At 38.8% G+C, this 24,848-nt stretch overlaps 4 protein-coding genes and 1 long non-coding RNA gene across 14 annotated transcripts; 4 read left to right on the forward strand and 1 right to left on the reverse strand.

Moving 5' to 3' along the window:
- The first annotated feature begins 912 nt into the window (after positions 1 to 912).
- Positions 913 to 2,154, forward strand: LOC140799321 (uncharacterized). Its single transcript, XR_012110981.1, has 2 exons — positions 913 to 1,469; positions 1,903 to 2,154. It is a non-coding gene; the product is annotated as an uncharacterized lncRNA (long non-coding RNA).
- Positions 2,155 to 5,159: 3,005 nt separating this feature from the next.
- LOC140780645 (stress-response A/B barrel domain-containing protein UP3-like) lies at positions 5,160 to 8,056 on the reverse strand. 4 transcript variants are annotated; one of them, XM_073126335.1, is made up of 2 exons: positions 7,226 to 8,056; positions 5,160 to 5,476 (listed from the first exon to the last, which is right to left on the reverse strand). In XM_073126335.1, the coding sequence occupies exon 1, from the start codon at positions 8,015 to 8,017 to the stop codon at positions 7,229 to 7,231; it is 789 nt and encodes a 262-aa protein (XP_072982436.1). In that variant the 5' UTR covers positions 8,018 to 8,056; the 3' UTR covers positions 5,160 to 5,476; positions 7,226 to 7,228. The 4 variants fall into 4 exon arrangements, with proteins under 4 accessions (XP_072982436.1, XP_072982434.1, XP_072982437.1 ...); XM_073126333.1 differs by having other exon boundaries at positions 5,160 to 5,481; XM_073126336.1 differs by lacking the exon at positions 5,160 to 5,476 and adding an exon at positions 5,546 to 5,870.
- A 1,531-nt stretch (positions 8,057 to 9,587) lies between these two features.
- LOC140780331 (protein ELF4-LIKE 4-like) lies at positions 9,588 to 12,472 on the forward strand. Of its 7 annotated transcripts, none has more exons than XR_012107489.1 (3): positions 9,588 to 9,873; positions 10,716 to 12,129; positions 12,458 to 12,472. XR_012107489.1 is itself a non-coding variant. In XM_073125802.1 (2 exons), the coding sequence occupies exon 2, from the start codon at positions 10,761 to 10,763 to the stop codon at positions 11,103 to 11,105; it is 345 nt and encodes a 114-aa protein (XP_072981903.1). In that variant the 5' UTR covers positions 9,616 to 9,873; positions 10,721 to 10,760; the 3' UTR covers positions 11,106 to 11,456. The 7 variants fall into 7 exon arrangements, 4 of the variants coding, with proteins under 4 accessions (XP_072981903.1, XP_072981894.1, XP_072981910.1 ...); XR_012107490.1 differs by having other exon boundaries at positions 9,591 to 9,873; positions 10,721 to 12,129; XR_012107491.1 differs by lacking the exon at positions 9,588 to 9,873 and adding an exon at positions 9,923 to 10,535.
- Positions 12,473 to 17,854: 5,382 nt separating this feature from the next.
- Positions 17,855 to 18,470, forward strand: LOC140780678 (uncharacterized). Its single transcript, XM_073126380.1, has one exon. The coding sequence runs from the start codon at positions 18,004 to 18,006 to the stop codon at positions 18,373 to 18,375; it is 372 nt and encodes a 123-aa protein (XP_072982481.1). The 5' UTR covers positions 17,855 to 18,003; the 3' UTR covers positions 18,376 to 18,470.
- Positions 18,471 to 22,146: 3,676 nt separating this feature from the next.
- LOC140802763 (protein BIG GRAIN 1-like) lies at positions 22,147 to 23,493 on the forward strand. Its single transcript, XM_073158369.1, has one exon. It carries the CDS (start codon positions 22,295 to 22,297, stop codon positions 23,318 to 23,320), a length of 1,026 nt encoding a protein of 341 aa, XP_073014470.1. The 5' UTR covers positions 22,147 to 22,294; the 3' UTR covers positions 23,321 to 23,493.
- Positions 23,494 to 24,848: the final 1,355 nt, after the last annotated feature.

Genomic DNA, 24,848 nt, shown 5'->3' on the forward strand with positions numbered 1-24,848 from the left:
TTTTAGAATTTTTTAACTATTAGCTTATTTAAAAAATATATATATTTATATTCATCCATTTTAAAAAAATTAAAAAAAATTAAATTTTTTAAAATGTGTGCTTAAAATAATGCAAAATGGTATAATACCAAAATATTTTTACTGTAGAAGGGCAAAGTACTGTAGCAGACGGGCGAGCTTAGTTGCGGGCCAAACGGGCGGGCTTTCGGGCCGGGTCGGGCGGGCAAAGAGCTGGCCCGTGCCGCCCATGGGTAGTTCGGGCTCGGGCCGGGCTGGGCTTAAACCGGGTCCGGGCCGGGCACGGGCGGGCTGGGCCATTTGATCATGTCTAGTTGGGTAGGGAATTTTCACCTATACTTTTAATTTACTTCAGTATTGTGTCCTTACCCATCTAATGAGTATTAATATAGCTAATATTTTATTTTTAAAATTAATGCAGAGATGTGTTCAATGTCTAAATACGTTGTGGGGCCGACACCTACTTCAAGTTGCACGTTAATTACCTCCGACATTACTAGATGATCTTTCATACAAAAGTGAAGTAATAAAGTTGTTCACGCGACTTGTTGAAGTGACCCCTTATTCTCGTTACTGGGAGGCTGTCGGTTGATTTGGTTGGAAACTAATCGCATCTCGTTACTGTTTTTTTTTGTTTTTTTATTTACAAAATTCTGTTACTGGTTGTAACTAATTATATTGATTTTATTTAAACCCATATATAAATAAATTCATCTACGACATGGTCAATGGAAGAATGATCTGCAATGAGAGTAATGAATTTGTTTGTATACATGTACAAAAGATCAATTCTCTACCGAGTGAAAAAGTAAACGTCAACTATGTATCTCCTCTTTCCTACCTACCATTGTTATGGCTCTCTATATGTACGTAACTATCTCCCCTTTCTTCTTTGCACATCCGAGCTTAAGGAAGGGAATCAATTAATCTCGAGAGAGATCGACGAACATGGCGAGGCAAAACATAACTCACTTCCTTCATGATCAAAGCCACATCTTAATCCCCACAGACAATGGACGCAACTACACCTGCAACGGCTGCTACCTCCGCGGCACAGGAGCCCGCTACCGCTGCCACTCCTGCGACTTCGATCTCCATTTTCTTTGGGCCGAATCCCCTCTCCAAGTCCCCTTGGCCGGCCACCTCATGACGTTGTTCCTCCGGCCGGAGAGGTCGCCCCAGGGCAGGAGTCTACGCCGGTGTAATGGATGCATGCAGATGGTGGAAGGGATGTTCTACCACTTGGAAGCGTATAATTTTAACCTCCATCCAGTTTGCCTTATTAGACAGCTGCAACCTCAAGTTGCCCCGAATGCAGCAATACGCGCACCCGCCGGCCACCACAACAGCGGAGGAAGACTAAACGGCTTGCTGCGCCTAATAGATGTTGGCCTTGACGTGCTCGCTATCCTCAATTTGTTCGGCGGCGGGTTCGACATATCTAGTCTCTTGTGAGCTTACTTACTTCATCTATTGGCTAATTTTTTTTCCTTTTAAGAGAGTTCTACATCATTGCTACCAAAAACATTCTCCTCTTTCAAAAATATCATTTTATTAAGTAAATCTAATTACAATTTTAGTTTTAAAAAAAAAGACTACTAATTTATCTTCTATACATTACTTTAAAAACGCTATTAGATATTATATCAAATATTACTAATCTGTTAAGAGTATTTTGTTATAAAAAAAAAAAAAACTAATCATAAATTGTAGTTCTGAAAGAGTTAGATTTTTATGACCATTCTGACATTCTAAAATATGTAATGACAGTTATGATAATTTAAAATTTTTTGGTGGCAATTATGAATGTATAAAGACATTTTCTTTATTATGGTTTCAAGGAGTGTTCATGTAGCTAATCATTTTTTTGGCTAATTAATGCAGGAATGGATTCAATATCTAATTACCAACTCGTGTGTTGGGGCACACAGAGAGCATCTAGTACTACTCCAACTCGTTCGTTTCTTCTAGCAGTATAATTAGATATTGTGATATATCTTCGGCTTGATAAGTTAATTGTTCTCGCAACTGAAGTAAGTGTCCCTCCTATGTATTCCCATGCGATATTGTGATATATGTTGGTCTTTAACGTTTGGAATTTGTGGCTGGAAAAATAAAATGTCGACTTGTTCAAAACGGTTGTCAACACTGTATGCAATTAAATATATATATATATATATATATATATATATATATATATATATATATATATATATATATATAAAAAGATATATGGAAAGACTTTGGATTGACTTGCAGTTTTCTTGATTTAATTTATGGATTGACTTGATCAAAATAATGACGTGACGGTCACATCAAAATGGCCCATGACAACAACACATTTAGAAAAAATTTATCATTCATTAATCAACTTGTCCACTCGCCAACTTCGCTCTGCTCCCACGACCGAGTATTCCTTTATTGTTGGATTTGATTTGAGGTGTAATATTTGATTTGATTATTTTTCGAGCCCGTATAGTTAATTCTTTATCGATCCGTTTAATAAATTTTTAAATATTAAAATTTTTAAGAGTATAATAGGAATGAAACAGTAAGTAATTTTTTTAGATATATAATCTTGCACATTATTTTTTGATAATTATATTATCTTAATATTTTATCAAGTAAAAGACATATATATTATTAACTGAGAGTAATGTATATATATCAAAATAAGGGTATTAATGTCTTTTATAATTAATTTGATGAAAATTTAATTATATTTTATCTTTTTTATTATTTTTTATTATTTGCATATATCTCCCATTGGTTTAAGATTGATTTAAATTAAATTTTAATAGATAGAGATAGAGAATTATATTTAAATTGAAGTTTATCTTCAAATACTTAAATTTAAATTATTTAATATTAAATTATATCTCCTATAATTAAAATATAATTATATTTAAGAGAAATCTTAACGGAAGAAAAAAAAACCTATAGAGCGCTTCTACCGTACCGTAAAGTTAATTGTTTATCAATTAGTTTGATGAACAGTTAAGATTTTCAAGGGTATAATAATAAAATTGAAAAGTTAGACACACGTAATTAAATCTTCTTAACTAATATACTCTTTTTTTTACGTAATGTGATTTTAGAACTGGTACAGAAAAACCGGTACTAAGTATAAAAACTGACTATTATATTCGTTGAATTAAGATTTTAATTTTTAAAGGTGTATTGAAGTATTTGTCTTATATTTCTCTCAACTTGCAGTTCCATAAACATCTTCTCTCGTTGAGCATTAGAGATATATGGAAGCTTTCCTTTTCGGTAATTGTTATTTGGGTATGAAACTTTCTATTAAGACGGGAAGGATATCATTACCAAAGTTAAAAATAGGCTCAGTGGGTGCCGTAGGGATAATCTCTCTTTGGCTGGTAGGACTTTTTTTTAAAGACTTATCTTAAATCTAAGGACACTGAAGGGTTGCACTTAGTTAGGTGGAACATGATTAACTGAACATTAGCGATCTTAGAATTGCTACTGGGTTTTTGTTGCTCCTAAAATCTGGCAAATGATCACGAGTAAATATTCTTTATGGTTTAGACTCATGAATGTTAAATAGGGAAAATTTTAAATTTGAAATAATTGTATCAAGAGGAATTGTTCTATGTTTTATAAGCATCTTTAAAATTCTATAGTTCATCTCAGAAATGGTTTTATCCATTTCAAGTCGCATAGATTTTTAGCATGCTCATTGCTTGAAAAATTGACTTATATGAATATGAATATTAAGATCGGGACTAAGAAAGTGACCAAATTGATGCGTCTTGGTGATTGGGATGCTAATAAAGTTTATTTTAGGTTTGGGCCAATTTTAGGGAAGCAAATCCTTAATATGCAACTACCAAGATATCTATCCAAGGATACTTGGATTTGGATGCATGATCCTAAAGGGCTCTCTACGATCAAATCTGCTTATAGGTTTCTACTTTAAAATTTTTCTAAACCTGACCTAAAATAAAGGATTAAATATTTTCTATGAAAACTTATGAGGGGAAAATTGCTAACAAAATATAGACTTTTCAAATATGTCATCTCTATTGATCCTAAGTGTAATATGTGTGGGAGGGATGGTGAAATTGCTCAGCATCTCTTTCTGGACTGTGAGATAGCCTCACAATTTTGCGATCTATCTACGACTGTTCTAGAGATCCATCTTTCCTTTAATGGAGATTGGCTATTAGAGGACTGGGTTTAAAGAGAAGGATTGAATAACAATAATGTCTTTACTCTTGCTATTATAAATGCTAATTCGTTGTAGCAAATATAGAAGATTCAAAATACTTACATGTTTAAGGAAGATAAACCGTATGTCTACCAATTTTGGAGAAACATGTTGATGATGACTATTGAGTACTTTCAAGATCCTATTAAATCAAAACACATAAAAGATAATAGTATAACCAGTATTAAATGGCATCCCTCTAGCCTTGGGACAACTAAGATAATTGTTGATGGTGTTTTTGACCCTAGAACTAAATAGGGTAGTAGTGTGGGATGGATGTTCAGGGATTCTAATGTATGTGTTTTATTGGCAGAAGATGGACCGTGCACTGGGGTCGAAGTCATTTATTTTGAAGCTTGGGCTCTATGGGAAGCCATGATAGAAGGTAAGGAGTATGGATTCCTAGGTGTGGTCTTGTCTTTGAAATTGATTTTCAGTCCCTTATTCAACTTCTTAATCAATAATCCAGCCCATAGAAATTGAAAGGAATTCTAGATGACTGCTTGATTTGAACTTTCAATGATCTAATATAGAACATATCTATAGAGAGGCAAATAATGTTACTCACTAGTTGGCAAACTACAGTAAATGTAAAAATATTATTTTTTGGTGGGATGACTTAGGAATGCCTGATTACCAATTCATTTTAACTAAAGATGTGTTTAGAATGTATCATTTCCCGTGACCGCAAGGATGTTTCTTAAGCCTCTTTCTTTTTCTTTAAAAAAAAAAGGTTAGTTTGTTTAACCCAAAAAAGAATGGATTGTTTTGTAGCTTCTTTTGTCGTAATCTTGATCTTAACATGGACCAAGTTCAACCTGCAAATTAATAATTAGACTAGTTTTACTTATGCAGACACAATATCAAAAGGATACCAAAACAGCACATCGACATGAGCAGCGAAACTCTGTTTCATAATTAACTTGAAACTCCATTTGCCCAAAAGAAACAAAGTACCAATCTTGATACATTTAGATGGAGCTTAATTATTCGTATTAGAAGGATTCTTTTGCCATCAAAGAGTATGACAAATCCCAGTAGATTAATGACACCAATTTACATACTTCACAGGAAAGGTCTTTCCAGGGAGTTCAAGTAGCATCAAATGTTCTTTCCGAGAAGCTTGTTCATATAGGAAAGTATTTTTAGGAGTATAATCTCATTCATCAGTAGAGCTGAATGAATACCTGACTTGCTAATTTGTAAATAACAGCTTCCAGACCAGACCTAACCTGACCAGGAATAAAACAATGATATTTGAATGATACGTATGAATGCTATACATAGTTCTCAGAGAAAAAAAATCAATTAAGAGGTTTATTCAAACAATCAACAACATTCCAACAAAACATGAAGTTAATATTTTACTAAATCGATAAATTCAGCACACCAAGAACCATTACGAATCTGGTTCTAAATATAATCTCTGCAACGAATATACTCTCAATCATTGAACAACATCCCAGAAAGTCAACAGACCAGAACCAGTGGAAAACTGGAAACATCAAAGCCAAGGAAGAGAAGAACACTTCTAGAACTATTGTCCATGCAACCTTCAGATGATTACAGATGGGTCATGCTTATCCAAGTCTTCCTTATTACCATCCAAGCAGTTCTGCATCTGATGCAGTGAGGATCACAACTCTGAGTCCCCAAGATACTTGCTAAATCCAATACGGTGTCTTAACTCTAATAACAGACTTTTAAAGTTGGGCACAATTCAAAGTAGAAACCAAAAATATAAGCATATCCAATGATCAAATAACATTTTAGTGTTATAGCTCAAAATTTCAGTTTTGAGTTGGTTAAATATTGAAATGTTTCGATCAATTCCATTTCTAGTTTCGTTGTATCAGTTTCAGGCTTCTTTTGATAAAAAAAAAATTCTTCTTTTATCTTATTTCTCAATGCATCACACAAAATCTAACATCATTTTAGTAATGAGGTTGATATTGAGTTAGTTACAAATTTGATTCAAGTCCTATCCAACTTAGAATAAAAAAATACAATAAAAAATTGTTATACAGGTCTGTTTTGGATGCCAGTTTTGGAGGTAATTTCAGATCGGATAGGATCCAAACACGAAATGTTTCGACGAAATGTCTTGGTTTCAGATGAAACTTCAAATTATGGTTGGTGTTAACTCACAGATAATAGTAATCAAGAAGCAAAACAGAAACTACAGAAGATTAAAATAAAAGATTGATTGAACTATGTAGTTCAAAGGTTGAAACATGCATATGACAGTAATCAGAACAATAGAAGGTTAGACACAAAAATGAATAATATTGATCACAGTAGCAGTTGGTATGGACATAAGCAATCGGCATTTTTTTTAACACCACTAACCTAAATGACATACACTGTCAACGAATAATCAGCACAACTTTGACAAAACAAGGCAGTTAAGACATGACCATCGTCCAATGTTACTGATCAGTTAGCACAAACTTTTAACAATTGGAAACTAGCACAAAATACATTATGATTGAATCATCTAACGTCAAGCCAAATTTGTATAACATGCTATCACAATCAAGAACAGTAGGTGCATAACAAATACTATTTCTTCCATCTCCATCATCCATTCTCCGGTTAAAGAGAATTTCCAAGCACCTATATCAGTTCATTCAAGTGATTCGGTTACATGTAGAAATACTCACATAAACTAGCTTTTGCAGCAAGGAGTGTTATATAGAAAGAGTTTTAATGATCTTGGTTTAAAGCGCACACCAACATAATCCAAAATATGTCATTGAGAACAAATTATTATGAGATCCATTTAGAGTTCAGCCAAAATGCTACGGCATCCCCACTCCGAGAACCTCAAGGATTTTTCTAGACATAAACGAGCCTCTTATTATTACAAATCTCTAACCGGGTTTATCACATCTTATTTCATGAGTTTTCCGTTACTAATTACCAAGTTACCACTTTTCACCCAAATCAAATTGAGGCAATGGGAAAAGCTCCAACCTTCTACAAATTCGAGGATGGCGGCGGCGGCACCACGAAATCAACAACAATCACGCTCTCCAACAGCGGCTGCACCTTCTCCTTCACCGCGTCCACCTCACCATTATCCATTCCATCGAGCTCCCCCACTCCAGGGAACACCGCGAGCATCCCGATTTCGTATCCCTTCGCCCTCGCCGGCGAAAAGTTCTCCCCAAGACTCACTTCCACCGGCCCGGCCACCTTATCCTTCGCGGATGCCACAACTTCTAGTACCTCCGCCGAGGAGGACTCCGCCGTCGGCTTCGCCAGGGTAAGCCTTGCCGCTGACCCCGGCGTCAACGGCGCCGGGGCGATGCCAGCAGCGACCCAGTCGAACGCCAATATGTCTTCGCAGATCGGGAGGACCAAATCCTTGACCACGGCGAGGTGGGTGGGATCGGATCCGTAGGCGGCAAGCTCGGACTTAGAGGCGTAGCGGCTGTGGAGGAGGTGGGTGAAGGTAGCGGCGGCGGAGCGGTTGCGGAGAACTGGCCCGGCGGAGAGGTGTGCAACGCCGGGGAGGGAGACGAGGGAGCGGAGGTGAGAGATCATGGCGTCGATCTTGGAGGGGTCGGTGGAGTCACGGACCTTGAAGAGGACGACATGCTCGACGGTTGATATACCGGCAGCCATGGTGGTGGTGGACGAGGAAGAGGAGGAGGAGGAGAAGGAGAGGGAAGACGGAGGCGAAGACGAAGAAGAGGGGAAGCGGAGGGATTTGAAGGGGGAGGAAGGGCGGTGAAGATACGGGAGGGTTTTAAGAGAGAGCATTTTGTTGGGAGGGGTGTAGACTAGACTGATGTGTGGATGCCGTGACTTTTGATTGGTAGCGCACTAACACCTCTCCATCTTTCTTATTAATTAAATTACATTTTCACCCCTGTATCATATTGCGCAGATATATACATATTAATATATAGTTTAATAACTTCTCAATCTTGTGCAAGACTAAGGAATTTTTTCAAAAATAAAAAACAATAGCAGGTAGACACGCCCACGGTTTTTGACTTTATCTACGAGAGAGACTAAAATCTAAAGCATAAACTAGTAGTAATAGGCCTCAGCCCAAAAGGCTAAAAGCCCATGGGCTGGAAGGAAGGAAACGATGGAAGAAGGATGGATAGCATATTGTAACAAGCTAGGCCCGCACAGCCCAAATGAGCATCATACTGGCGTCTAATTTATGTGCTAAAATAACACAAATACTTCAGTACCCTTCTAAATTTAGAATCCTAAGCCAACTTCCATACCTCTAACCCTACATTACATTAAAAAAAAAACATGTTAGTCATTCGAAAACATATTACCCTCGTTTATACATAACATTAAACTACTCCCCATAAACTGTCATGTCTATCATTCTGCCCCCACTATAGTCTAGACTGATATAAATTGTTATATATATATATATATATATATATATATATTCTTAGAGTAATTTTTCTCACCGTAGTAGACAAAAATTTCAAAATTTCCTTCTCATTTTATTAAATTTACTCACCCAATTTTTATTCTTCAAACTTAAAACAAAATGCATTTTTCTCCCTCATCTATCCTCCCCTCTTTAAAATTGCAAGCCTAAAGTCTTAATTTGCATCTCTTTATCATAATTTACCTCTCTTTAAATATATAATCAAATAAAAGATCTCAAAAATATAGGTAAAAAGTAAAATCACGTAGATATTATAGTCATTTGATGGCTCAATTAATAATCGAGTCAGTTTTAACAAGAGTAAAGTGATATAAATAAAAAATTAAAAAGTACTATACAATTTAATTCTAAGCATAACCATGTGACGTAATATATAATTTATGGTAAAATAAACTCTTGAGCTATTTGTACTGTCCGAGTGGTCCGCACTGGTCCTAGAGATGTCTACTAACCTTCCACATGGTCGCCATATAGTTGGTCACATAAGATCTTTACTCCAATTGGGTACAGTACCTCAAAACAAGCAAAGTGGTGGTGTTTCATAAAAATATTTATATACCTCTAAGCAGGAGTGATGCTAGGTGTCCCTGAGAAGGTTATGAGAGGTATTAATGAAGAGGTTTTCTTATGTGATGGGAATTAGAGAGAAACATGGTTAACACGGTAAGGCAGCTCATGTTGATTAGTGTCTGATAGCTGTATTATCTCATATATGGGAAGTTCATAGTTACTATGCGAACGAATTTGATCACATTGTTGACTCATAACTCGTAAAGATTTCTTATTATTGTAATGGTTAAAAGAATATACCTAACGAAATTGATTAATTTTTTTTTTTTGTTCCGAGGAGGAGATCTTTCATTTATCCGAAGCATAGAAATAGGACAAGATTTCGGAAATAATTGAACAATAAGTATAACATCCACAAACTAATTAGTGAGAGAGAGAGAGAGAGAGGAGGAGGAGATCTCGTAGCGAAGACTGCCGAACCTACTTGTAATTCCTTCCTTCTCTCTCTCCATCTTAGTTTAAGGAGGCCCCGTACCTTTCCTTCCGGATTTGATTAAATCGCCTCCTCCTTGCCTCCATTTGCTCTCTCTCTCTCTCTCTCAAGTAAGAGAGATTTCTTCTCCTTCCTGTCCTACGGTTTCTCGCGTCTCGAATCCGCCAAGGCAAAATGTTCCAGATTTCCAAGGTATGACAGAGAAGCATGGAGGTCCCTTAAGTTTTTTTTTTTTTTTCTTTAATCTATATATCTTACTTCGTTTCGGGATTTGCGGGTGATGGAGAAAACAATGCTTCAAGCCTTGTTTTGGATAGTTATGCGAGGTTGGTCCTCGTTACATACCGAGATTTTTTAGAATTTTGTGTCAAAAATTGATCTTGGGCTGCTCATACCATTTTCTTTCGCCTTTGTTTCTTTTCTTCGTTTGGTTTCGTCTTAGTTCCTATTCATGGAATTCTGCAAGATTTTATTTTTCGTACGGTGGAGCACTTGGGCTACAAAATTCCGTCCTCTATCCGTGCGCTCCACCAGACTCAAATGTCCTTTTACTATTTCATTTCTTACTTTGTAATATCATAATTTCACACCCTTGTGATTTTTATTTTTATTTTCCTGTGTACATTGGAATGTGAGATTTCTCAATGGAAATTCTTTTTCCCTTCTGAAATCCAGAGGTAGGACTTCTGTTTATAGAATCAGATCAGCTTTTGGTTTGTGTCTATGGTATTAGAAAACTTGATCCCTTTTGTGAAAAGAAGACATGGGAGTCATAATTTCTCCTCAGTCCTTGTCTCTCATGCTTCCTGATGTCTGAACCAACTCCCAATAGATTCCCCTCTCTATCATCCTTGGTAATCTAGCTGGGTCTTTTTTTTTTTTTGGTTTGGTTTCTTTAAGGTGATAGGGTGATGGGTAGGCATTGTTTACCTCACCTGAGCTTGTTAATGTGCTTTTAGAAGCGAATAAGAGGGTGACCAACCTAATACATAGCTTCATTTGAATCTTCTCTGGTGTTCTTGTATTGTTTGCAGAGCAGGTGTTGATTTCCATCTGAGAGGAAAAAGAGAAGAAAAGAAATGGATGGAGGAACCTTCTCAGGCCTTGGCAGTGGAGCTCAAGTGGACAACAAAGTTCTCCAGACCTTTCAAAAGAGCTTTGTGCAGGTCCAGAGCATCTTGGATCAAAATCGCCTTTTGATCAATGAGATCAACCAGAACCATGAGTCGAAAATTCCAGACAACCTCAGCAGAAACGTCGGCCTAATCAGAGAGCTCAACAACAACATAAGGCGCGTCGTCGACCTCTACGCCGACCTCTCGACCTCCTTTGCAAAATCCATCGATGCATCGTCCGAAGGGGACTCTGCAGGGACTCTGAGATCCGACGGCAAAGCCGGTCAGAAGAGAATTAGGCCTGGGTAGGCGCGGAGGCTCGCATTCTTTGGCAAGTCAAGCAAAGAGGACGGCAGTTGGTATAGAGTAGCTTGGAGGTCCACATGCTAGGTGATATCTTAGCGTTCTTGTAACTTTAAGTAGCTCGTTTCATCCTCTGGCAATTGAAGAAGTCCATTTTTCTTCAGTTGTTTTAATCTCACTATATCAGTTCTATGGATACATCTTTGGTGAAAGCCATGATCATTACAGCTTTTAACATAGATTACTGTTGTCATCTGTCTGCTGGTACCTTCTATTTACTATATATGGTGCGTGCTTGTGGTGTAAATAGGATTGAAGGTGTTGAATTTTAAGCACTTATCCTTGTTACCTCTGCAATTCTTCTTGGATACTTGCATGTGTTCTTCTTATCTTGGAGGTAAAATCCTTGCTTTTCTGGATCCTATGAGAATGTACGATTGGTGTGTACATTATTGCTTTTGTTCCATGTAAATCATCCATAAAATTTGGCTACCTCACTCATTTTGTTAGTCCAATAATTGAACAGCTTCAGCTTTCCCCTCACCTTCTCTTGTCACAGGAAAAGGTCAGTACCTCTTCCAACTCTTAATTTTTTTTTTCTTTTTTCTCAGATGGATATCCTTAGTCTGATGAGATAAGATTTATATTTGTCGGGGTTTTCTTTCTTTTTTTCAGCTTCAGCTCTCTTCTCTTGTCTCTCTAATTACCGAGAGGATTGGTACTTGTTTTCTACTTCACAAAGTTACAAAAGAGAGGTCTTTCCCCACTCCCATGGAATCAAACCTTTTTGTGTTATTTTTTTGGCTAACTGAGAGGCCCTTTTCATCCTCCATGCGGGGAGGGGAGGAAGCATGCATCTCATCTCCTTGTGAGTTGCCTGTAAAGTTAGTGGGCTTCTGAAGATGCTTTAGGACATCAGCAAGAGAGCAACTTCTACAATATTTTGGTTTCCAATCATATACCGTAAGGCCATACGAATCTCAGATAAGATCAGATGGGCTTTTTGACCGCTGTATTGGTCCAGCCAACGGTAATCTCCTGCATGTCCCTTTGTTGTAGCTGAAAAACTATATTATTTTTTTTTTATTTTGAAAAAAAAAAAAGGGCAGCTAAAGGTTGTGGAACCAAAGCACTAGAGTACCAGAACTATCCAAATACAGTGACACCCAACAACAGGACAAGGGGCCCAAAGGTTCCTTTTGGAGATTGGAGCTACACACTAATGCTCGTCTCTCTGCCTCTTTTGGTCCTTTTGCTATCTTTCCCATGTCTGCAATTAATACACCCCCACAAGAACTCGCTGCACTATTGATGATTCTACGACACTTCTTTTTCCCCTCTAAGTCTCGATTGTTCAGTTGTCTCTAGGTGGACCAACCTACATCAATCCTTTTCGGATTCACAGCTTGGGCATAATAACACTACTCGGATGGCTCTTCTTGCCCATAAGAAGACGACACAGCGCATTGAGTTACTGGGGACTCGGGGCTTGCTCCTTCGATCTGCACAACATATGAATCAAAGGTTAAAGGAAATGATTGTGATCTTTGGAATTAGAGTTCTCATTTCTACTGCTCTTATCCGAAACACTAGGCATGCAGATCATAAGGCAGGAAGATTCTAAACATCAATCGCATCGCCACCAGTGTCTCTATCAAAGCTTATCATGAAGGATGGATACAAAGCAAATGTGGTAGGGAGAGTGGCAACGTTTGCATGGCATGCATGACCGAAGCAAATCGATCTCCAAGCTGGGCTACTTGCTTAGGTTTTGTTGGTCCAATCACCAAGAAATTAATTACGCAATTATTTCTCCTACACACACGTGATCCTTGCCCGTACTCTACCCATCAGCTCAGCTCATCTCATCTACCAGCAAGTTGATCAAATCTGGTAAATGAATTCTTTGGATCATCAAATACTTGACAACAAATTATAGAATGCTTGGTTTCGAGGCCACCACGTTAAAAGAGTACACTTTTCGTAAGTGATTGATATATAGACGACAAGAAAAGGAACATTAATGGATAAAGAGCAGAGCTTTCACCAAATATGGTTGAACCAAAAGATGACGCAACCCAAGCAAAAGGGAAATCTATCAAACATTTGTGGAAATGGAGATGAAGCTAGCGTTGGCCAAAAGCAAACGCAACGCCGTGCTCTAAAATAGAGGGTTCGTTTGTGTTTGTCACAATTAAGCACCATCTTATCAACAAACACTTAATTATTTATCTCGTTAGCTTAAGATATCAGACATGCCCAAGTCATGGGCTTGTACAATTATATCCATTTTCCTAGTTAACCTCAACCTACATCCATTTGTTTAAGAATTAAGAGCGTTACAGGTTGGTCCTTCATTTGTTTTATGAGCAAAGTTTTGGTCTTGCAAGTGAGGTGGAGGGGGGAAGATTCCAAGCTACTCGCAAAGTAGGCAACCTTAGATTAGCGGGACTTTTAAGGATTCCATGCACTATACTTTAATGCAGTAGGAATAAGCTAATTTAGATGAGATAACATCCCCAGATGGCATGCATATAAAATATAGTAATAGGTTAAAATTTTGTGGTCCAGATGTATACAGTAAAGCTATCAATATGTGTTTGGGAATGAAAGGAAGCAAAGATATTAGCTGCCCACATTGCTTTCCATTATTTTTACATTGAGCTTTGTCCTCTTCTCTAATTTAAAGAATGGCTCGGGAATGGTGATAAGGCTCCCATGTAGTCATTAACAAGTTTTAATTACCACAAGCCATATTATATCCTTAAAATAACTACTATGGTTTCCTTTCTGCAGTACAATGGTTGTTTATCTTTAGAGGTAAATCCCCAGTTGAAATCTTATGTAACTCTATCCCTGAAAAGCTTTGAGACGATATTCTTGTTATGGATTTGGGTCACCTTTTCTTCTTCTTCTTCTTCTTCTTTTTTTCCGTTGATAAAAATAAATATCTTTTGAATGAGTTTTTATGTGCAGATCACAGTTGTATACCATGATATGATGTGAGATTAGAAGAACATACTTATTTGCCACTGCTTTGTTATAGCCAGGCAGATATATATATATATATATATATATATATATATATATATATATATATATATATATATATATATAATGTATATATTTATAATGTATATATATTCTATGAAAAGGGAGAGGGCAAAGAGAACTGCCTCCTCTCTGTTGATAGATTCCATCAAACTTTTCTCTATGTTGATTGCTGAGCTGTCATAGTTGGACCCCAATGACCTACCAAGATTGATGTTGAGTGGAACTAATTAGCTTAATTGTTTTTATTGGAGTTTGGATAGAGAAATCCACATGAATTACCTACTAAGGTGGGAAGCAGGATTAGTTTTTTTTGCTCCCCTTTCAATCTCTCTTCATTTGGATAAAAAGGGATGTCATGCATATAAGACGGGAAGGAGAGCACACTGGATAGTAATAATACTATACTCGTTTGGTTTTTCTTTTCTGCAATTTGTAGTTAAGTAGTTATTTATGGACTCGGAAGTTTGAGTTATCTCTGCGCTTAGTCCGATTCGGATCGGATCGGATCGAGTTCGGACTCGGATAGATTGCCGAGAGGTGATTGATCTTGTTGCAATTTCTTATTTTTCGTCAATAATTTGATTTGCAAAGTATTCTTTAGAGATTTCTTTGCGTCTAGTTTATAATTCCTACAAGTTTTTCAATTTTAATGTTCAAGTTGTACTGAATAAGAATAGGGAAATCTGTAGATTAGGGTTTTGAGAATTTTCTGATACCGGGTATAAGGTGGTTTTTATTAAACATATGGTAAGATTGAAGTTATTAAGTTTTGTTTAGATCTTTCTTAGTTAAAAAAAGAAGGTAAGTTATGGATAGTGTTATACTCTTCTTTTTTTATCTATGGTTTAGAGAAGAGCTATATATATATATATATATATATAATTTAGTTGCAATGCTAGGATCGATGTTCCTCTCCCTTATTCCACTCTGAGTTAGAATATAGAAAATATCAATAAGGGGTTCAATATCTATAGCATTAGTAATATGATAGAAATATTAACTATGATATTAGTTATACTATATTTGATGGTGTTTGAATATAAATTATGAATAAATTCTTTTTTATTCATGAATAACGATTTCTTATTCGTTCAACTGGTACAGTCTTATCGGTCGGTGAAATATGGTAGCTTGATTGTCTGCGTGTGTCTGGTAAGTGGCCAATTCAGAAACAGGGACGAGTAGGATTTTTGATGCGTTGGAAAAGTAGTGAGTTTTAGTCTGGAATCTTTTGCCCTGTTCTTTGGTAAGTTTGGTTTGTGATGAATGTAGGAGAAATAATGCTCAATGAGTTGTATCCATGTTTGCTTTATTCCAAATCCGAGATTTGTTTGAACTTGATATGGAAAGTCTAGTGTTATCCCAGAACCAAACTAAGGGAGCATTAGCATTGGTGAAGTAGGAGTCACAATCTTAGCGGAAGAAGTATTACTTGATTTGATATTCTTAGTACAATGAATCTATCACATAAGCTTAAGCTTGTAGGTCATAGGCCCATCATCATATATCAAGCCTCTCATCTTATATTTTTATTTCATGTTGGGATTAACTCTTACAATGCGACTTGCAATAATCTTGCATTCACAAGGTGAACCAATCGACATATCAAACCAATGCTGTTCGCTAGCTCCAAAATCGCATGTCAGATTAACTGAACTGCTCTCCATCATCACAATACACAATCTATATGCTGTATGCTAAGTAGTAACCTTCAAGGTGGAATACATAATAAATTGGTCGTCGATTCTGGCCCTGAGCTCTAATACTTCAACTTAGGAGCAAATTACAAAATCACAGGAACCTAGTCATATTTGAAGTAGAACCAGAATTCCAGTATAACTGTAATCATAATTGTACTAAGACCTGATCTCGACGGTTTAGAAATTCTCTCACTGTGCGTATGCTCTTTTTCTAAGTAGAAGTTTTGCATTATGCGACTGCCTGGAAGAATTTTATATATGATTTGGATTATCTACGCTACTCAGATGATTTGTGTTGTTATTTCATGTCATTTTATTGATGTATTTCCTAAAACTCTGTGGGAACTAATACTGTTCTTTTAATTCAGCTGAGAATTCATGAGGTCATTTAGCTGCTAGATCCCCTCTTTTGTTTGTTAAGTTTATATGCTGATGTAATTGCATCAAGGCTCTCATTGACACTCCTTGTGGGTTTGACCAGCTTAAGAACTTGGTGGTTGGCAATGCTGCGGAGGTGGAGAGCAATATGAAGAGGGACACTGGAGTGTTTTCAATTAGATCTCCTTTCACTGCTCCTTGCTTTCCACTTTATGCCTGTGGAAATGAGTGTAATTCTATTCAGAAAGTGGCCGTGCCCTCTTGGCTTTCTTTTATGGTGGCACCTTCTCTTATCTTATTAAGTACCTCCTAAAGTTATGTTTAATTAGTTTATAAACCTCTTAGAGTAAGGTCCAGGAACTTTCTTGATTACAAGGATCCAGACAAGTTCTGAGACCATAATCAGGACAACTTATTCTTAAATGTTTTTTGTGTCTCTCTTTGCCTTCATCTTTTCTCTTTGGATTCGATTACTTTAGTAGCGATCTGTTAAATGTTTTGTGCTCCTTAGTTGTGAATCTCAGACACCAAAAGGTGGTGATTGGATTTGTTTAATGGATTATACGGGTCATGAATGAGAAGGTGAAATCTGGATGTTTACCATAGGTAGACCATGATAGGCTCAACTGTGTGATTGAACAATGCAGAGCAATATTCCAACAATGTTAACATAGGGACATCTATGCTATAGCTCAATCTGAGCCACTATGCAGCAAGATCCTCGTAACCCTTGCTATTCTTTTATGCATAACCTCTTTGTGTTGTAGTATACAATGGTTTTGTGTTGATTCCTCATATTGGATTTTGTGGCACGTCCTGTTATTGTGCGGATTAATTGGATGGAGTTACTCTTTGAGTTCAGTACTGCAGGCCATCTCTACTGCATGTTGTTCCTCTTACTGATTCTGTATCTTAGTTCTTGTCGTTTTATAATCGACATAACAGTCAATTCATGCTTGATTTAATATCGATATGTTTTTAAGGGTAACTCTAAAGAAGGTAGTGTAGTGTGTTGTTGCAGTTTTTCAAGAGATAGTCCATTAATATAATGGAAGAACAGGGATGCATTTTTTTTCATACGCGAAGGGTGCATCTGAGAGTTTGAGACTTTCTAATGTGACTTTTTCAAAGCCCTGTTTTTCATGGCAAGGCAATCCCAGTGAGCAAAGAATGACAATTAAGAACAATCATATTTGCTGCTGTGCTGGTAACATTTTGTGAAGAACAATCGTGTTTCTCTGCAATCATTTACTTGCATGCAATTCTAGTGGCAGATTAAAAAAAAAAAAAGAAGAAGAAGATTACTGCTTGGTCTTTTAGTATTGCGTTTTCTCGATTTTGTCGTCCTCCTTTAGTTGATTATTCAGAGATATGAATTTTGCAACTGGAACATAGTATGTGAGGTTTATTTTTTACAAACTGAGTTCATTATATAATAAGTGCATTAATTTTTCAAATGGTAGGGGGGAAGGGGGGGACATTAGGATCACGAGTTAGTGAATTGTGTGAATGGTCGTAGCCAATTGCTCAGAAGCATTTGGGTTTTGGATCTCTTGGCTCTCTCCCATCCTCAAACCAAAGATAACCTTATCCTCCAACGACACAACCACAATCCTCCACGTAGGATGCGATCTTTTTAGGGTGCAACTGAGAGCCAGCCACCCTTACTTCCACCCATCTCTCTATCTTCTTCTTCTTCTTCTTCTCTCCGACAAAACATCAAGCACCACTTCGGATAACTCAAGGAACAGCTTCTACTTATTCATTTCCTAATGGCATCTGCTTCGGCCGTCGCCATGGCGATGCCAGTTACCTCCGCCGCCATCAACAAGCCCTTCGGCGGCTCCGCCGCCTTCTTCCACCCACTGCGGCTCCCTAGCATCGCCGCCAACTGTGCGGTGAGGTCAGGAGGACGCCTCGAAGTTCGGGCATCGTCGATGAAGGAGAAGGCGGTGACTGGGCTGACGGCGGCAGCAGTGGCGGCTGCACTGGTCCTTCCTGACATTGCGGAGGCGGCGCAGCCGGGCGTCTCACCATCACTCAAGAACTTCCTGCTCAGCATTGTTTCTGGTGGGGTTGTGCTTGGTGTCATCGTCGGCGCCGTCATCGGCGTCTCAAACTTCGACCCGGTTAAGAGAACTTAAGTAATATGTGCTCTGATATGTGTATCTACTTCGGCCTGTTCCATGATTTGCTTGGTGTAATGAATCATCTTATTATAGATTTGGCTTTGTCGTAATCTGTAATTCATGCTATTCACGCGCTTAATCTTATCTTTAGAGTGCGAAGCGTAATACTTTTTTCCTTAACATCTTTTGTAGCAGCCTTCATTGTTTGCTCATAAATGGTTCGATATACATTACGTGTTTTGGCAACCCTCAATTACTAGAGTAATTAAAATGAAACTCGAGAATTCGCAAACCAGGGTAAAATGATCTAAATTCCAACCATCTTATCGGCCCATTTATCCTATACAACATGGGTTTGTGGCAGACTTCCATTGGCTTTTCTTTTCTCCAATAACATCAATCGCCACTGCTGTTAAAGATCAAATCGGACGAATTGTCTCATATTGAATAATAGTAACGAAGGCTGGAAAGATCCTATAGACCATTATTAGGCTAGATCTAATGGCGTAAGAGTAATCTTGTTGTTAGATATTGATTCTACTGTGTCAAGACCTCTTAACTTGAATCGTCTTTTCCTCCCACTTTGTTAGGTCCTTTTTTTCAAAAACAAAAAATCAAATAACTCTCATTATCTAATTTTACTTTAGCTCAGAAGTTGGGTATCAATATTTAGGGATGATATCAGGCCGACATATGGTCGTAGGAAGTATGTCAATTTTCTGAATTGATCATGTTTGTTGAGGAAAACAGCAGTAATGGTTCTGAACGATAGCATATAGCATCCGGGATTCCGGTATCTCCGTACTGAATTATTGCAACCTGTTGGGCCCTAAAGGACCCATTAATTCACCGTCCTATAGATGGACAGTGTATAGTGCCATACACTAGGCTGATGCCACTGAAGAGCTCTCCTCCATTACTGGCAGTCAGTTCTTCTGTAATGCTTTCAGGTAGATCTTTGCAAGAATAGTATGTAATGTTATCATTATCGCTTCGACCATTCAAAGCTTTTATGCCCCTTCAGATAGTAGTAGATCAGCACTGGGGTGACTTCATTTGAAGCAATCTAAGGTTGGTGCGATAAGACTGGTTTCATCTTTCATGCAATTATTTGTTTCGAGAAGTTTAAAAAGAGTCTCACACACTAAGACACCCTTTAAATATATATATATATATATATCTCCTTTGAAATTTACTGTAAACAAGTCTATATTGGCATGGTATGTATGCATGGTGGGATTGAGAGATGGTGACAGAAAGAGGAGTAAAAATGAGTTGTTAAGAGTCGATTCGATTAGGTTCATTAGTCCTGCAAAAGTGATTTGACGCTGGAATGCCGCCCCCTCCCTTACACATGGCTGCGAAGCATAGAGGATTTGGCACGCATATCCACCCACCACTTGCCTCGATTATGCTCGACAGGATACAACTCCCCAGATCCCCAGTGGGATTTTGAGGGTGCGATGGACGGCCAATGGAAGTTGGATAAGAATCTTTGAAGCCCTCCATTGTGAATAGTCAACATCTGAGAGATCACTACTGAAACTTTACTAATGAAAGTGCCTAAGAACATTACAACCACTTGTCCCCCCTCCCCAACTACTCATTATGATAACAACAGACGAAACTTTTTGGGAGTTTGATCTTTGGAAATTAGAGATTAATTAGGTATGTTCGATAGGGAATCTGAGAACAATATGGTTTTCAAATTGGATCTCTAAATTTGGAGTACGGTTTCCATATAACGGATTGGAATCAAGCTGGACCCTAGTCAAATGCAGAGCAATCTGCTGTGGTAGAGAACACAGAGAGGACAAAAAGTTAAAGTAGGAGAAGAGAAAAAAGAAGCAAAAGAAGTGCTGCACCATTCTACTTTACCTCCTGCCCTCGGGATCGGTCCTTGCCTGTTCCAATGTCTGTCTCTGTTGCTTCTCTGTCACAACTCCCTTTCTTTTCTTTTCCTTTTTCTTTCTTTTGATCTTTCTCTGCTCCCGAAGAATTGCCCGAGATGGAACAAAGCAAGGGAGCCAAGCCAGAGAGATGGCATGCATGTCTTTCGATATCCAAACCCCTGCTCAAACTATCGCTCTCCCACCTCCAACCTCCATATCTTGACCCGTATCTTGTACGTTTATGTTCATGTGTACATATCTGACTCTTGGGAATTCACACCAACGTTTCAAATTACAAGGTCTATACGAGGGCACCGATTCCAAAAATCTGAACCACTCATTCAAATCACAGTATCATCATGAGTTTAGGATTTTTATTGCACGGATTCAAGTAAAATCCCAATGTACATACTACTACTACTACTACTACTACTACATACTACTCCCTACTTATTAATCGTTTTATAAGGTTGAGAGAGGTCGTGCAACTACCGTGCGCAAACCTTTCGGTGTTCCCTGCTGGTTCCTAAAAGCAAATGCAACCAACTCCGGTCTCCGTATGCTTCTTCCCAAGGTTTCATTTGTTTAATCTCACACGTACTCACATCAAATCATTTTTAAATCTTTTCCAGTCTGTCAGATCTAATAGGAATTGGGCGCTTCGTGGGGGTTTCAGAAACTTCCCTCCTCCAATTTTAAATCCTGCAGGACCACCCTACTCTTACAGGTCCTACGAAGCGAACTCAGGAGTGCCATATGCTTAGTTAGTGCATGACCTTCAGCAATTCTCTGATCCATCTAATTAAGTCCACCACTTTTTTGCCCCCCGCCATTGGTGTCCCCTTTTTATCTAGCCACTGACAACCAAATGCTTCCACTTAAGTCAACAAGCCAACAAGACATGCATATACTTAAACAAATTGCTACATCTACCACTTTAAAGTATATATATATATTGAAAATAGTATGATTCAAACTATTGGCATAATTCAAAATTTCCTTTGCATAGTCCCAACTCACAGTCACGGGGATTCCCACTCGATCGGCGTATTTGAAGATGGTATAATGGGAAGTATCTTCCATGAACCAAGAAGAATTATTCCTTGTTTTTTTTAAATAAATTAAAAAAAAAAAAAAGACAGCCTGGGTATCCTTAAACAATCCTCTCTGTCCCTCCAAAATAAACGAAAATAAACGATAGAAGAATGGAATCCCCCGTGCGCTTGCCTAGCTAAGCCAAGTAGCCAACTCATCTGCCCTCCTCTTTCTCTAACCATTCGAGTTGGTCCCCATTCTCCGCAGTAATAATAAATTACTTGTTAAGAAACATCCCATTTCCCACCTCGTCCTCCTAATCTCCTCTATCCTCCCGAAAAGCTCGCTTAAATTACCGAGACAAAGGAATCGCCTTTTCCTCTTTCTTTATTTTTTTTCCCCCCACCCCCCCCGTTTAAGTACGTTACTATATATCCTTATTGTAATCGGGACGTACGTAAATAGCAAGCATCGTCCTTTTGGCAAAAGAGCATCCTTGTGTCACGAGCCCTCCATCCCAATCCTCTCCTTGGCCATGTCCACATTTATTATGATGTTACCATATAGTCGTGGAGTAAAATTAATATCCCTGTTCTTGTGATAATGAATAAAGTCTAATTAAGTTATTAGGTTTTTCTTTATTTTTTATTTTGTGGGAAAGATTAAGGTAAGCGTACTAGGGTGATGGGATGCAGCAGCGGCCGCATGAGGAGGATCCGAGATCCCACGCACGATTAAAGAGGCAGGCCCCTCCACAAATCGCCATCAGCCGCACGCCCGAGAGAATCAAACGAGCGACATCGTCCGGGGCCCACCTCCACGTCACCTCCATTCCCTCTTCAAAAGGACCTAGAGTTCCTTCACAACCCATTGCCTTAGCCGTCTCCTCCTCTTCTCTTACTTACTAGCAACTCTAGCTGCCTCCTCCGGCTAAGGAAAAGAAAAAATCGTCAATTTATATATACTTATCCATTACTGTTGGGCTTTTTTTTTTTTTTTTCTTTTTGATGCAAATGGACAAGTGGAAGAAACCGCCGCCGCCGCGTAGCGGATACGCTTACGATCACCCCTCGTTCTCCTCCACCCTGCTCGACGCCATCTACCGCTCCATCGACGAGTCTGACGGCGAAGCACCCGACCGCACTGCGCCGGTCACCGCACCTAAGAAGCACGACTCCTGGAGGAGACCTGCGGTGACTGAGAGGCCCGTGACAAAACACAAGCCAGAAGCGCCGAGGAAGGAGGAGCCGGAGCACCGTTTCCGCAGCTTCCACAGCGTCCGTGCCCTGAACTCGACTTCGAGCTCCTCTGACTCCTCCAGCTACGGCGGTTTCTCGTCATCCGAGGCCGACTCGTCCCACTCTGCCCGAGGCAAGCCGATCCGAACCGGATCACGCTCCGATCCGGTACACCCCGGTCGCATCCCGTTCCCCGCGGTCGCGGAGAAGAAGAAATCGAGCTCGATACGGAGCAAGATCAAGGAACTCCGTAGGGCGAAGACCCCGGCATCGCCGGGTGCTCGCCTCGCGAGCTTCCTCAACTCGATCTTTACCTCCGCGGCCGGGAATCCTAAGAAGGCCAAGCCGGGCGCCGCTGAGGAGTTCTCGTCGGCCCCGGCGTCGGCGTGCTCGACGGCATCTTCCTACTCGAGGTCGTGCCTCAGCAAGACGCCGTCCACGAGGGGGGAGAAGAGATCGGTGAGATTCTACCCGGTGAGCGTAATCGTGGACGAGGAGAGCCGGCCGTGCGGGGAGAAGCAGATCTACGGCCGCGGCGACGTGGCGGCGGAGGCGAGGAAGAGGGTGGAGGAATTGATGAAGAGGTTTGCAGAGGAGGAAGAAGAAGACGACGACGACGACGACGAGAGCGATTCGAGTTCAGATCTGTTCGAGTTGGAAAATTTGACGACGGTAGGAGGAGGAGGAGGAGGAGGAGATGGTGGTGGTGGGAGAAGGTACAGGGATGAGCTTCCGGTGTATGGGACCACGTATCTTGGAACTAATCGCGCCATTTCCAACAGTCTCATCCTGTAATTAGAGGGTATTTGGGGGGAAGAATTAGAGAAAAAGAATATATGGTTTTAAATGAAAATTTGGAAGGAAAAAAAAAAGTGTCTTTTTGCAATAGTTCTTTTTTGATTCGGTTTTATGTTTATTTAACTTGATAACGGGAAAAATATAGCTGCTTATTTTGCTTTTGCCTTTTATTTTTTCTGGTGTTTTTTTTTTGGGTGCATATATAGCATACCCCTTAATCCCTGATGTGCATGTATATCAATTCAAGTTCTAGATTTATTTGTATATATTTGGTCGCCAATCAGGCATATCTAACACTATCTACTGGGTTATTTACACGATCCCGTGGACTTTCTAGAATAAAATTACCAGAGTTTCAATGGCAGATACATAACTATCACATTTATAAAGGTATGCATCTAATAATAAAGGATTTTTAGAGGGCATACGAGCAAAACATCCTATTGATCACTAGTGGATTACCCGAATGACTTATATTAGGCTTAATTAACTGCGTTAACAATGATAAGAGGAAAAGAAAGGTGAAAGAGATAGAGAGTAGTAGTATGCACACGCTTTGTCTGCTGCGTGATGAAAAGAATCATTAGGAGAATAATTAAAGAAAAATTCGTTGGATTAGCACGTGAGAGCTCTTTTGCTGGTGTATGTGAATTATTTGTCTTCTGTATGTTTACGTGAAAAGAGAATTCCAACTTAAAACCAGTGTTTAATTATAATGAGTTTTACTTAATCAGGGAGGTATCTTAAAAAATAGAGAGATAAAGATGACGTGAACAAGATATAAGAGAAGAAAGGATAAAAGTTGTGTCATGGTTGATGACCCCTCACTGGAAGCATGGCGTCACGGCCATGAATACGAGATTATTCACCAAATCCTACCTTTATCTTCCTTTTAGACGCGAATTAATCCCAAGAGGATAAGCTTCTTTCCCTCTCCTTTTCAGCCTTAGTGATACCAGTCAAAAAAGAGAGTGCCGAGAGAAGTATATAAGCATAAAACCATCTTTATGTGATATTCCATCTCATCTCATCCCATCCCATCCCATCCCATCCCACCATTCCATACCATCAATTGATTCCCATATTTTTGGAGATTAAAACCATCTATAAATTCAATTGTTATATATTCCCATTTGACAAAAGAATATTATAAATATATAGATTCATTTCTTCTCTCTCTTGATCTTGATTTTTAGTAAGAATAAGTTGTTAGGATTAGATTATAACCCAATTATTGTTGAATGGTTTGGACCACAATTCCACAACTCAAAAAAAGAAAAAAAGAAGAAAAAAAGAGAGAGAGAGGGGGATATATACTCCTACTCCACCAACACTATAATAGACATCCTATCTCTCTTCTCAAATGCCTATCTAATCCTATGTGTCTACCTATATCCATAGCAATCAGGGGATTCTCTGAGAGGTTTCTTAAGAAGAACAGAGGATCTTCTGCAGCCTCGACCGCTGGACTTTCCTACAGTTTGGGGCACTCCGCAGTCACTGTATGGTTAGTGAAATAGTAGCT

Source organism: Typha latifolia, chromosome 1 (assembly GCF_019914945.1).
Source record: "Typha latifolia isolate L0001 chromosome 1, TyphaL0001v2, whole genome shotgun sequence".
Classification (NCBI taxonomy): domain Eukaryota; kingdom Viridiplantae; phylum Streptophyta; class Magnoliopsida; order Poales; family Typhaceae; genus Typha; species Typha latifolia.

Coding starts and splice junctions, on each gene's coding strand:
- LOC140802763 (XM_073158369.1), top strand. CDS start 22,295: ATGCAAATGGACAAGTGGAAGAAACCGCCGCCGCCGCGTAGCGGATAC.
- LOC140780331 (XM_073125802.1), top strand. CDS start 10,761: ATGGATGGAGGAACCTTCTCAGGCCTTGGCAGTGGAGCTCAAGTGGAC.
- LOC140780678 (XM_073126380.1), top strand. CDS start 18,004: ATGGCATCTGCTTCGGCCGTCGCCATGGCGATGCCAGTTACCTCCGCC.
- LOC140780645 (XM_073126335.1), bottom strand. CDS start 8,017: ATGCTCTCTCTTAAAACCCTCCCGTATCTTCACCGCCCTTCCTCCCCC.